Below are 14061 nucleotides of genomic sequence, written 5' to 3' on the forward strand. Positions count from 1 at the left end.
GATGGGCACTTTTCTAATGAACGACCTCCCAAGAACTGATTGCGACATCTCCGAATTTCCAACTAAGTCTGTGAATTTGCAGTTTGGTATGGAAAGAGAAAGAGGGGCAGTGGACGCGCACGAACCACTTGTCAGTGGCTCCTACAGAGCCCTTCCTTCGTCTCGGTGTGCACATCTCCCGTTTCCCATCACACGTTTCCACGGGAGGGACACCTATACTGTCTACTTGCACATCTTTATTTCCCACATCCCGTGATCCAGATCTAACCTGAAAAATTATAACCTTCTTCTTAGACCTGTGTTTATTTATCTCGAGGAGCGCTTTGTCCAGCAATTAAAGTTGTGCCACCAACCGCTCAAATTTGCAGATTGGGGGACAGCAATGCACAGCTACTTGTGGCCAGGAGAGACGAGGAGAAGGGAAACCAGATTTTAGTGCTGCCGGATCGGATCACAAGGGAAGGTACTCACAAAAGAAAAGTGTATGTGTTTGCTCCGAGACAAATCCCCTTCCCATTCTTTCTCCTTCTCTTGTGACCTGGAGCTGCTAGGGACACAACAATCAAGCAGCGCCTTGGGCTTGCTAATTTTCTGCTTTCAGGCAAACTTGTACCGTTACAGATGCGTCCCAGCTGCCAGTGCAACAAACCCCTCCTGGAAGTGTAAAATTTCTAACCCCGCAATCCCTAAGTAACTTTACACAAGGGGACAAAAGCCTTGCGGAGCCCCAGCCGCAGCAGTAGCCGAGCGGAGCGGTGCAAGGGTCATTAGAGTGGTAATGAAGCCATTTAACAGGCATTTGCTAACGCGCAGGAATCCTTTGGTTTCATCCAGGTGGCTTTTGTAGCTGAGGAAAATATTATGAGAAGGCAAAGGAAACCTTCCCTACCTGGGAATAAAATTATGTGACCTAGGCTAACTCAGACGGAGAGCAAATGACCCAGCAGCGGTTCAAACGCTACGGAGGCGGTTTTTGTGCCCAGGAAAAAGGCGCCTTCAGTTAGCCTCTCTTCAGGAAGGGGTGATGCGGTGGCACGGCGAGCCGCCTGTCTCCGGGAAACGCTGATCAAGTGAGCAAGGCCGGTAGGGAAGCATCTCCTGAGAGAGATGCCCTGTGGCAGCGCACACCGCCGGGAAGCTCTCCGATCCGCACGGGCAAGGCGGGGAACGGCAAGCAGCTCGGCCTGTGCTGGGGCTGGAGGGAATCCGTCCTTGTTTCCCCGCTACCACTATCCCCGAACCCCCAAAGGCAGACTTCCACTCTTAGGCTAAATTTTTTCCTAAAAAGCAATCATGCACACACCCTTCTTCCTATGAAAGGCTGCAAAATTATCTAAAAGCTGGGGAAGGCTACATCTGCACTGCTTTGGTTTATTTGGGGCCATAAACACGGGGAGCCCCTTTGAAATGAATACTGTATGAAAAGCAGGGAGTTGATAAAGGAGTAAAGTTACAGAATGGGAAAGCTCAGAATTTCAGGCTTCTGCCACTCTGAGGTGCAGGTTGCTGTTTTGTTGGCCCACATTTGAAACAGGACAGTTCCCTACTGTTTTCCTAAGACAGCACCAGTCAGGAGGGGTTCTGCTCAGCAGTAACTTGAACTCTTCACTGGGATGTGGCGTGCACACACACAGACATACACAAACACACACACACAATTTCATTTACCGCGTTTGCACTGGCTAAAATAGACTTGTTTACATATTTATGCTTCGTGCACAAATAAACTTGATCTTTAAAGTGCCGCTTGCAGTTCCGATAACCTTTCTGGGTTGGTGCATGCTTGGGTTCTCTCCAAGCATGCGCTGTAGATCTCCCGGTGCACAACACCAAGCCCCTCAATCCCACTCTCCTGGCATGCACAGCTTTAGCTCCAGATTTGACTCTTAACTCAGAGGAGCTGGGGCTGTTAAGAAACATGCTTTTCCCCAAAAGTATTTGAAGACCTGGAAAAAAAATCATTCCTTTTTCCTTGAATATTTTTGGGAAATGGAAGAAACCATGGAAGGGCCTGTCACTCAGGAAGAAAAAAAAATCAGTAATTAGTATCCCTTAAGGAGCCCCCGGCTCCTCTGGTAAAGTGATCTCAAAACAAATTTGCAAAAATGCAGTAGGCGAGTGGAACTAAAGAAAGGGGGGAGAAAACACGCACTGCAAGGCCGGCTAATGAGGCTGCTGGCGAAGGGCGGGGTGGGGGAAGGGGGAGGATGGTGCTGCATTTCAGGAGGCTCAAGTCTGGAAAGCGGGAGCAGCCTTAGATTCAGACACTGTCTGCTCCTATGGACTGGTAGAGAGAAAGTGGTGAACGTGTCAGGATCCCTTTAAATGGTGTTCCTCACCCCAGCCGTCCCCACTCCTCAGGAATCGCCGTGCCGCACCAATTCCTGGAGGGATCCCATCCAATGTGGGCACCTTCTGCAGAGCGTGCCATCTTTTCCCAAGTCCCACACCTTTCTATTTAAGAGAAGAAAATCCTACCGAAACCATAAGTCACGGGACTGAGGGGGTGAGAGGTGTTTGCGGTCCCCCCGAGCGCACCCCCAGCCCTGGCATTCCGAGCGCCTTTGCGCTGTGCCCAGCGGGCCCGTGCAGGGCGGCGAGAGCCCGTAACTTCATGGTGCCGAGCCGGCCGCGGGCGCTGGCAGTGGCAGCGAGCGGGCAGGGGCATCTCCTCCGCGATGCCCCGACCACAAAATCGTTTCCCAGTCGGGCTGGCGGGGCCGGGCGCTTCCAGCCGTGTGAGAAACGTTTGGTTCCCCCCAGCGCTGGGAACCGTGCGCACCTAAGTAAACACATTAGTACCTGCCAGAGGGAGCTGTATAGAGGACAGCTGAAGAAGGCATTGGCCTCTGATGGCTCCCCGGGACTCCCAGGAGAGATCAAAGGGACACGAGGGGGTTTTAGCAGCCTTGAGACTGGGAAAAGTTGCTAGTTCCTGCTATCGGAGGGGCGTCCCAGCGAGCACATGGTTCAATTATTCAGCCTCCTCCCTCCCTGCCCCCTACACCCATCCCTAGCTCATTCTCCACAGAAAGACGGAAACTGCGGAAAAGTCGTGCGGGGTCCACAAAGCAGCAGTGGTCCACGCAGGAATTTTCCCGTGGAAATAGTTGTTGTGTCGCCTCTTGACCGCCTTGACTCCGAGTTCAGAGAATGAACTAAGCCTGCTGCTGCTGTCCGCTTCCCTCCCTGGATTGCGGGCTGTTTCACCGAGGGAAATAAAGATGCACAATATAAAAGCCAAACCCAACCGACCAAAAAAAACCCCAACGAAAAAAAAAAACAACAAAAAAAACCCCCACCCAAAACCAAACAAAAACAAAACAAACAAACAAAAAAAACCCCAAACACCCTGAAATCAAGGCTTTAAACCCTCGGTCGCGTCACTTCAGAGGAAAGCAGTGTCAACACGGCAGCCCTGCAGACAGGCACCCCATTCTCCCCTTCCCCCGCCTTCCTCCCATCGTTCCCGGCCCCGCAGGCACCTCGGGCCGGGCACCCCACACCGCGGGCCGGCGGAGCCCCGCATCCCGCCGCTCCTGAGGGAGCGAGCAGGTGTTTGCTTCCCAGGGGAGCGGAGCAGGTAGAGGCGAGGGAAGCTGTGTTGAACATGGGATTTCCAGCCCGCAGAGGGGAGGAGGGAGCGGCAGGGGCACTTGCATTTGCGTAAAAACTTCGATGACTTTGTGCGTGGTCCCTCCGGAAAAAGATTTCATTAAATCACAAACCTCTTGTCTGTACCCAGTTATTGCCCTTTGATTTTGTGATTCCAGGGCCCTGTTTGCTTTGGCTGGGGACTTAAGTAAAGATTATCGTTATTAATATCTAACACAAACATTTTAATTGCAAACACACTGACGACCTTCACTGGGAAGCCCGGCATGTCAGCTGCAGCCGCGGGGGTCACGGAGAGTCTCTTCGGGAGGTATTTTCTTTATTTAACGAAAAAACTCTCCTTTAGGCAAACTTACTCCAAACAATCGCTCAAGTTACCCCGCTGCTGGAGGAGCCGCTGCCGTGGGGGTCCTGCCGGGCGGACGGGCGGCTTGTTGGGGTGATTGCCCGGCTGCGGGTAAACCTGGCAGTCACTGCCCCGGTGTGGGCGCGACATTGTGCCTTGAGGAGCGGCTCAGCACAGCTCCTGCCCTGATGCGGGCAGCGGGTCCGCGGGGCACGGATCGCCGTGTGAACTGTGTGTAGCCCTTCCCGCGGACTCGGCGGCGTTGAAACAAATTAGGAGGGAAGTCGACGAGCTGCTAGCCCGATCTGAAATACTGTCTTACTGGGCAAGTGCCTTCGCCATAGAAGCGAGCTGCAGCGTCTCCTCCCCCATGCCAGGTCGCAGAGGTGGCACGCAGGGCCCTGCGCTCCCCGACGCGCCGCTTTCTGAAGAGCCCGAGGGTTCCCCGAGGCAACGGGGTTTAATTTGAAAGGAGGAAAAAACATGGGGAAAGTGTTGCATCACTGTGCCCACCACACTGTCCTGTCCCGCCGCAATTAGTCCTTGCTAAGGAGTATCTCGTTAGAGAGCAATTGGGGGTAGTACATGACGGGTTTAGAGACCCGGCTAGCCACGGCGGCACAGAGAGAGGGCTAGGAGGGTACGGCCGGTTGGAGTGCCAGCTCTCGGGCAGGCTCTACCCAGAGCTTCCACTTCAGACCGATGTACCCGTGCCCCAGATGGCCAGGAAGGGGGAGATCTTCCCGAAACGCGACTGTGACCTTTCAAAAAACAGAAACAAAGAATAAATCAAGGGCTAAAGTTGGCGAGGAGACCGCACGCGGGTAAAGTTGAAGTGTCCTCCTGTTTACTTGCGCAGGCTGTCCGGCGAGCCCTGTGTGTGTGCCAGGGGCAGAATGCGCTGATCCCTGGTGGTCGCCCCTTCCCGGGGGTACAACCTTTTACAAACCGTAACGCTCTGACTGTGAGCAGCTCCATTTCACCATCCTCAGAGAGGCTGTGTTTCTTTACATCACTGAGTGAAAGGCTTCATATGCTGTTACCCCCCCACCCCCAAACCCTTTCGGTCGCTTAACTCTTTCCTCCCTGAAGGACCCCATTCCCTTCTCCCTCAGGCTCAAGGAAGTCAAGGGGAGTTACCTTTCCTGGGAAGAAACTACAGCTCCCTCCAGCCCCAGAGGGAGCGGGCTCCTGTCACAGCCAGTTGCTGCCCCATTAGTGCAGCAGGCCCGTCAATTTTGCCGCAGAGAAGCCCTGCGTTCAAGTCCTCGGTGCCGAGAGGAGAAGGTGAGACACACTGAGTCTCTCCCAGCTCCAAGACCGGGGCAGGAGGTCGGGGGGGAGTGAGTGGGGAGGACGACGGGCGGGGGTATCTTCTTTCATGCCCCTTTTCTAACCTCACCTTCCACGTGCAGGGCAAGGCCAGCGAAGCATCTTTGCCTGGCAAGGTACTCGAGCGGCACTGCTGGGCATTTTAGGGGAGCAATATCGCTTTCCAGGGGAACGTGCATTCCGCGAGCACGGCGGGGAACGGGGCCGCGGAGCGCTGCGGGCGGCCGGAGAGGCGGCGGGTCCTGTCCGTGCACCCACCCGTGCCCGCCCGGCTTCCCCGGGAGCCCACGGAGACACGGGTGATTCACACCGCGGCTGCGGCCCTAAAGGGGAAACTTTGGAGGAGTAAACGAAAGAAAAATCTGTCCCGTGTCCTGCCTCCAGTCACACGGGTCGTGCTTCTGCTACACGGGTCTGACTCTTCAGGCCTTCATTCACTGAAGTCAGTAGCAGGTTTGAACTCCGGGATCGGACTTTTTTTTAAGATTAAGATTAAGATTATTATTAAGATTAAAATTTAAGATTATTTTTTTAATATTTAAATTAAGAGGACGGGAAGAAAACACTGTAACACAAAGAGCTTTATTTTACAGTCCAAGAAATCCATCTGTTCTTATATACAATATCACATTCCACCATTTAAATATATATGCCATGTTTACAAAAGAAAAGACAGTACTGAAATTATTTACAAGAACGAAATGAGGCGGGGACTCTTTAAATATGACTCACACGCAATGCAACCAAGAGCTTCACTCAGACAGGAATGAACTTCCCGGTGAGTCTCAGACAAAGCGGATCACCGGTACACAGGTAAGTATCTTAAAATTAAAAATAAAATAAAAAAAAAAAGGAGGGTGGTTTATGCAACACAATTTAAAGAAAACAAAACTCGGGTTAAAAAAAAAAGGCAAGAGAGAAGTCTGTCTGTCTCGAGTCAGTGGTGGGGAGCCATTTTCTTTGGGGTAGGTGTACCTTGATTCGATTTTAAAAAGGGCCCTGCTTGGGCTTTCCACTGTGTGAATTTACTTCGTTACTTAGTTTAGGAAGAGAGAGGGTGGAGGCTCCATCTCCGGTAAATATACTACCACAAAACCCGGTTTATTTCTCCACCGCTTCCTCCGCGCTGGGCAGTTTGGGATCGTCGGAAGAAATACTGTCCACTATTGAGGAGAGGCAGCGAAGGCTGCTGGAGGCCGACGACTCGACAGCGGAGACCCCTGCTCAAGGAGAGAAAAGGCATTAAAGAGCAGACCGCTCCTCCCGCCGGGGGCTGCCGGAGAGCCCGGGCACAGGAGGGAGCGTGGGAGCGGGACCGCTGGGATCGCGGCCGTCGGGGCTCGGCAAGGGGGCTCGGGAATCGGGCCCGGGGGGCGAGTTACCTTCTTTGGGGCTGACTCCTAGGGCTCGGGAATGGTCAGAAACGCTTTGCCAGTCGGAGCTGCAGGTGTTCAGGAAGTCCGAACTGGGGATCTGCGGCACACAGGCGGGAGCGGGGAGACACGGGGAGAGGAGAGGACGGGTGTTAGTGGGGCTGCCGCGGCTCCCCGGGCCGGCGGAGCTCGGCAGCCCCGAGGGCTGGCAGGTTCCCCGAGGAGCGCCCGCCAGCCCTCCCGGCCCGCAGCGGCCCTGCCGAGGAGGAGGAGGAGGAGGAGGGAGGGGACGGGCGCGGCGGCGCTGCCGTGGCGGCGGAGGGGCCAAGCGGCAGTGCTTACATTTCCCTGCTTGGGGCTGAAGCTGAAGGGGTCTCCCCCGATCTCCTGCATTTTCTCCTGCTGATCCAGCCTGTGCAAGAGGTCCTGCAGCCTCTCGATGTAGCTGATGGCGCTCCTCAGTATCTCCACCTTGGGCAGCCTCTGGTTGGGGTTGGCCACAGTCCGCCTTTTCAGAGCCTCGAAGGCTTCGTTGATCTTCTTCAGCCTTCTCCTCTCCCGCAGGGTGGCTGCCTTCCGTCTGTCCGTGGGGGCCGACTTTCTCTTGCAAGTTTTACAAGCCCAGATCAAACACTGGCCGGGGAAGTGAGGGGGTTGTAGTCCCGGGGGTGCCAGCACATGCTCCTCTCCGCTGCTGTCACTGCCGGCCTCCGGCTGCATTTGGTCCTGACATGGAGACAAGGTGCCATCGCTGCCTGGGTACAGCGGGGATCCCTCAGCCATCTCCAGCTGCTGCAGGGCTCCATTCTCCCCATCCAAGTAGAAGAAATAGGAGCCAGTTTCAAAAAGGTCCATCATGCTGTCCCTGGGCCTCTCTGCCTGCTTGAGTTGGGTGGCAATCTCAAAAACACCCCGAGGAACAACCCAGATGGAATTTAATTAGTGCAGTGACATAAGTCCCCCCTGCTTTATATAGGAGCTGCTGAAACCCTATCCAACTTTTAGCTGTCGCGGTGTATCACCCTCCAAAACTGATTCCAGTCAGTCTCCTGGGCGCTGTCCTGAGAACATCTCCTATTTAGATGGGGGAGGGGGGACACGAGAGGTGGGAGACAAATTAGAAAAAAAATTAAAACAAACAAAGGAAAACCAAAACAAAACAACCCCAAAAACAATCGGAAAAAAAGTACAACCCGACTTTGCACCCTGCCCCGAAGTGCCGTAGTGCCGTGAGCTCGGGAGCAGCGTCTCGGGGCGGCCCCGGCCCCGCTGCCGAGCCCCCGGGGGCCCGGCTGGAGGACAAAGGCGCAGGGAGCCCTTCCCCAGCCCACCCCTCACACCCCCGGAGCACGTTCCCTGCCCGGGGCTGAGTACAGAGAGAGTATAAGGAGAGATTTCAAAGGCAACCATCACTTTCCCAATAGACGGGTTAATATTTTCACTAGAAGCCCCTGCTATTTCCACCCCCCGCCACCTTCCCCTTGCGTGCCATTGCTGTGACCCAAGGCACCCGGGCCAGCCCAAGGTTAGGAGCCAAGCTCGCTGCTCCCCTGCACACACGGGGAAGGCTGCCAAGGCAGAGCTGTGCTGCAATGATGAGGCACTCACAGATAGTGCCCCTCGGCTTAGCCTGTCAGCGTGAACTTTCCCACGTTGCCCATGAGGTGACAGGAGTGATTCCAGGTGACTGGGTTACAGTGTGATGGGGCTGGCTGCACAGCCCTTGTCCTTGACGCTGCTTAGGGCAAGCAAAGCCCGGGCATATGGTGTAATTGAAGTTTAATCCCTTGGGGCTGGCAGGGTATAGAGAGCTTCCCAGACACAGAGACGGAAATGGAGCTTGTGACCACTCTCTGTTAGCTTATACTGTAATGTCACATCATATCTGGAGCTGTCTCACATAAAGAAAGAGAATTGGGAAAATGGCCTCTGCCTCTTTTCCTGCAGTGTTTGCCTCTTTTCCTGCCTTGTGTCCTTTAAATACCATGTAATGTCTTTATGTTTATGTAAATAGACATAGATGCATATGCATATGTGCCTGTATCTATATGCCCACACACATGCACATGTACATTTATGTGCATAAGTAAGTATATTCCTGTGTGTTTGTGTATATACATGTGCGTAAGCTTTTCATAGAAACAATAGTACATGAAGATGAAGCACCTGCAATGGTCTGATAACTCTCAAATGTAGCTCCAAACTTCAGCTTTCTGAAGGCAAGTGTGGTGGTATTGTTTATTTCTCTAAAGCTACAATGAAATTAATCATTGACTCGACTGTTTCTCCAAAACTGCAAACCAATTTTTTGGAGTACAAAAATCTTTAACACTAAGAGTAGTTGTGGTTTTGTTTTCACCACATCAGTGTTGTTGGAGTGGATCTCATTTCTTCTTTAATGAGGCAGAACAATATCCAGTTTTGGATGAGACAGAGAAATTCAGACTGTTCTCAGAGAAACTAATTTTGATACTATTCCATCACTGAGGCTTTTTCCCTCTTCAGATTAAAGAAAAGGCAGTCTGGCAGTTAAGGTACTGAATATAAGAAACTGTTTCTCAGCTTCCATGTTCTGCAACTTGCTTTCTGTTTGACCTTTGACCAGTCACTTACTTTTCCTGTGATTTAATTTTCCACCTTTAAAGAGGGATGTAATGTTGACCTTTACCCATCCGTTGTGTCTCTGATTTAATTTGCTGACTATCCATGGAAAAGCTACTCCTTTACATGCTTTCAGGTATTGCAGGGGTCTTTGTCCCATAGCATTAATAATAGTAGTAATAAAAAAACCCAAAGCAGCAAAAACAAAAACCAACCAAACACAAACAACCACCCCCCCCAAAAAAAACCCAAAAAACCCCAAACTCCACAAACCAAAAGTGCATAGTTTAATTTTTTTTTTTTCACATTTACTACATTCATTTTTTTTTTCCTTTTAATCTTTTGTTTCTTCAGTACTACCCTGGGAATGTTTGGAACAAGACAGACAAGATCAGTCTACTGGTAAGGTGCACAAATGAAAATTTAGTTTAAGGGAGAAAGATAAATACCAAATTGTTGTTGTCCTTTCAAGAGCTTTAAGCGAACTCAGCAAGTTGGGAAACTGTAAGTTTAGGAGCCAGATGCTCCTGCTGCTTTCAACAGATTTCTTTTTTTTAAACAGGAAACAAAATATGTTCTTTCTTCCCAGCACTTAGTGACAGAGTAAACAGATTCAGTTCCTCACAGTGATGTGGGCTCAACATAATTAGTCCTTTGTAGTAATAACTGATAGGAGAAAAGCTCCTAACAATTGTAAATAAATTTTAATTTGAATGAAAATGGTCAGATTCCCCATCATATAGGAAACTTGAATTTTGCTGCATCTCCCACTGCACCTCCTTGGTTTATGTAACACAGCCAGCAAACAGCCCTAGCACATATGAATAAAATGTCCTCAGAGATGTTCTCCATTACAAAACTGAATCAAGTGGAGGATTCAAAGTTGGTATGGGCCTTTTTTCTCTTCATGCTTTTTATTCCTTATCATGTTAGATATAAGCACAGAGACATAAGAGGAAATAAAAGCATGTGAATAAGAACAACTGGACATAGAATTGAAAGGAGGATCACTAATGAAGACTGCTGTAATTTCAGTTGGCTTGATAGTACCTTACAGAAAAACTTACTCTGAAGCCAGTTCTTTATTCAATTATTCATGCCTCTGTGCATGTAGCTCTACTGAAAATACACTTTCAAGATATTTATACAAGTAAAACTCTGGTGTGTTGTATTTGGTCTACAAGGTCTATCATCTTTGCCAAAGAAGTATTTCAGAAAGTCAGTGAGTTGTAAATTCAATGAGTGATCAGGATGACCAAACACGAGACAGCTGCACTGCATTTTAAGTCACATCTGGCCTCCAGGAGTTAGATCCCTCCAAATTCACTTTGCCACATACGATTTTTCTGGATAATTGTGGTTGATTAATAAGCCTGTAATTGCCCTGGTCACTTGTTACACCTTAAGGTTTAAGCAGAAATTTAGTCCAGAACTATTAAGAAATATTTTGACAGCTAGGACTTACTTAACACTTTATACCATTCCAAATATCTCCTTTTTCTCCTTCACTGTTCTCAAGATTCTTCCAGCCAGAGGCACAGTGCATTTTAAATCTTTGATCTCTTTGACACCTCATTGCAGTGGCACTGGTAATCAGTGAGGATCCATCCTATCCATTCCTGTGTGTCACTGGGAAAGGGCACCTGGGTGAAGGTGGAATTTTCAAGCCTGCTTATAGCCCTGTTCTACTCATACCTCAAATACTTGATTTGAGAGATAGCTAGATACTTTGGCTACCAGGGTAATGATTCTTAAATTGCTTCTTGTAGTGCAGGTTACCAGTGTAGGTCCAGCTGTGGGCATACTGGGCCTCTCAGAATTTTTCTGTACTTTTGAAATGGAAATCTTTCTATTCACACTCCTCCTCTTCCTTTTACACTCGTGCTCAGGAGCATCCTCCTTAGCAGAAACTTTCAGTATTTTATTGTTAATACAAGATGTTGTTTTTCTGCCTTTGCCTTTTGAAACAGTTTATATTTTCTAAATGTGTTTTTGAAACCCTTCTAACATTTGACTTTATATCTTCTACTGATTGCTATTTCCATCTTTTTTCTTTTCTCCACAGGAAAAATAACACTTTTAAAATTGTGGCATTTCTCATCTAATTTCTCAACTGAAAAAAAAATGCTCTCCTCATTACTGTCTCCAGACAACCACTTAGAGTACTGAAAACCTCTTTGGTACTGAAAACCTCTAGGCTATTGCTCTTTTTGTGTCCTCTGTCAATTCCAGTTCACACAGGCTTTCTCACCAGAGTCTGGTAGGTTGTTCAGGTAAGGGTAGGTGGTGTGTCTAGAAATATGTGTTACTGCCCATGTTTTGTTGTCACTTGCAACCTGTGTAGTGACATAGTCAGGACACCAGTCTGAGCTGTTAACAGGGTTAATTGTCTGTCATTTCTCATGATGTGTTGGTAGGTACACCCAGATAGTCACCCAGGATATGTTTACATTCTCATTTCACTTTGTCAGGAATGCCTTTGTCAAGGAAATCTCTGACTAGCCCTGACTTACTGCACTTTCCATTCTCCTAACGGTGCTCTCAAGGGTGTGTCACCTGGGTTCTGTTCTTGAGAAACTAAGCTGGAAGGCACCCTGAAATGTTAAGGGGATGCTGGGTGTTCAGCACTGCCAGGTTAGACAGATCTGTACCTGGCTCTCCTATGTGATCTGCTGACATTTGTAGTCACAGTTCTTAGGGAACAACTAGAGAACTGTGATTTGCTGCTGAAATAGAATATTATGCCAAGGATTGTAAATTGAGGATTAGAAACTTCATCCCTCCCTTCCCTTCAGAAGGATATTTTAAGCATCTGCTTTGTAGGATGTTTGAAATGGCTGACAAATGTGTAAGGGGAGAGTTGGCACACCAAAGACTGGTAGTGTGTTAAAAAGCATGTATCTATTCCTGAATCTACAAAATATTACAGAAATGTTTGGTAAATAGAGATTATAGCTTTTCCACGAGTGTTCTTCAAACTCTGTGGGCAGTGGAGGCTCTACAAGGGACCAGCATTTTTTATGCTGACAATGACCCATGGGAAATTTAAGTAAAAAGAACCTTTCTGACATTCCAGAAGTAATAATAGCAGTAATAATTCCTGCTGCTGGAACAAAGCATATCAAGCTTCATGGCTTGTAGTATGTAGTAGCACTTAGCTGAATTTCATTTTCTCTTCTTGCCTGAAAATGAATTTCACAGAGGTCCGTAGGAATAATGCAGCCCAGCTTTAATTTATTTTAATTTATATATGTTAGACTTACCTGACTTTTGTTTACCTAGAATTTTTTGTTCACTTGACCCTATTCAAATTCTGCTTGTCCAAGGATTTGATATTATTTGCATATGCACAATGTCACATGCATTCTCACTGGAGATTTAGGAACTGACCAGAGTAAGTGTGTGTACTGTACATGTCAGTGCTGATAAATAAGTATGTGACACTTTAAAGAATTTTAGAGCACATGGTAGCAACCATCCCTCGAATGTAAGTTTTGCAAATAGGGTAGTGAACAGTGTAATATGTGCTCTGGAGCTGGGGAGCCAGAAAGGCAGAGACCTGGAAAAGACAACTATGTAGAAATTTACAATCTTTGCAGGGGAAGATTTAAAAATTCTTATTTGCAGAGGTCTTGACTGTATAGCTGTTCCAAATTATTGCTGTTTGCCTTTGATTGGATATGGACTTTAGTGTTCATATCAGTTTCAGTCCTGTTAGTATCTGAGAGGTGCAACCTTGCTAACTAAACAGACTTCTCCAGTTCAATATGGTAAGATAGGGTTTCATTGCAGCTCTCATGTTGGCCAGTTATGAGACACAGTTCTAAATGGCAGATGCTTTAATGCCTGTGTCAGGGGCTACAGTGACAAATAGTCACCACTGCACAAACACATTTATTTTACTACAAGACATTTTCCTGGGGAGGAGGGAGTGCCTATCAGAAACTGGAGGCCCATTGCACTGTTGCTGGCTGGGACAAGCATTTTCCATGGTTCTATCCACAAGTAGGGATTTCTTGCAGGAAGAAAGGGAGTAATAATGGCAGATGTCTTCTACTTGTGATTAGGCAAAACACAGGGAACATGAAATGTGGCATGAGTAAAAGACACATCACGTTGTGCAATCACTTGTTGTTGTCATGTTTTTTGTAGTTAGGCAAAAGGCTATTTTTACAGTAAATGCTGATTTGTCTGTTTACACTGCAGACTGTTGGAAGCGTAAAATGCATTTTCACACCATGTTGTTTCTGAACATGATGACTGTGACATCTAAACCTAATCTCAGTCCAAAGGGCAATTGTCAAACCATAACTCTCCAAGTGAAAGGAAGAAACAGGAATGTGAAGAGCAAGTCTCTGCATCCAGCACAGGCTGATGACATCCCTGCTCTATGTACAAAAAAAGAGTTTGGTGCTCAGACTGTGGAAAAGTGACAGCTTACTGTTCTAGGCCTCTCACAAGGGATTTTTGCAGAGCCATGAACCTTCATGGAAAACTGGTATGACAGTGGCTTGGAAGTGGAAGCTGTGGAGATGCACTGAGGGTAATGAATGCAGGAAAGTCTCTCCTTAGCAATAACATAGGGATTGTTTAAAACAGCGAATCACCATGAAATGATTAGGCCAAATGATTATGTGAAATGAAAACCATGGAATGATTATGCCAAATGATTCACTTTCAAAAAGAATATAGCTGCTGTTTTTGGAAAATAGAAGCTATTGAGATAAAGTCATCTGGAAAGAAATTTGCACTGTATTAAATAGCAGTAATGACCTTGAATATTGTATCCTGTTG

The 14061-nt window shown here is 48.2% G+C and overlaps 1 protein-coding gene and 1 long non-coding RNA gene across 2 annotated transcripts; one reads left to right on the forward strand and one right to left on the reverse strand.

Annotated features, from left to right (window-relative positions):
- Positions 1-5898: 5898 nt before the first annotated feature.
- On the reverse strand, positions 5899-7524 carry MYF6 (myogenic factor 6). Its single transcript, XM_054632208.2, has 3 exons — positions 7009-7524; positions 6676-6766; positions 5899-6513 (listed from the first exon to the last, which is right to left on the reverse strand). Exons 1-3 carry the CDS (start codon positions 7522-7524, stop codon positions 6395-6397), a joined length of 726 nt encoding a protein of 241 aa, XP_054488183.1. The 3' UTR covers positions 5899-6394.
- LOC143694049 (uncharacterized) lies at positions 6033-13834 on the forward strand. The gene is made up of 4 exons (XR_013182224.1): positions 6033-6106; positions 9622-9669; positions 11333-11540; positions 13474-13834. It is a non-coding gene; the product is annotated as an uncharacterized LOC143694049 (long non-coding RNA).
- Positions 13835-14061: the final 227 nt, after the last annotated feature.

Source organism: Agelaius phoeniceus, chromosome 5 (genome assembly GCF_051311805.1).
Source record: "Agelaius phoeniceus isolate bAgePho1 chromosome 5, bAgePho1.hap1, whole genome shotgun sequence".
Taxonomy (NCBI): domain Eukaryota; kingdom Metazoa; phylum Chordata; class Aves; order Passeriformes; family Icteridae; genus Agelaius; species Agelaius phoeniceus.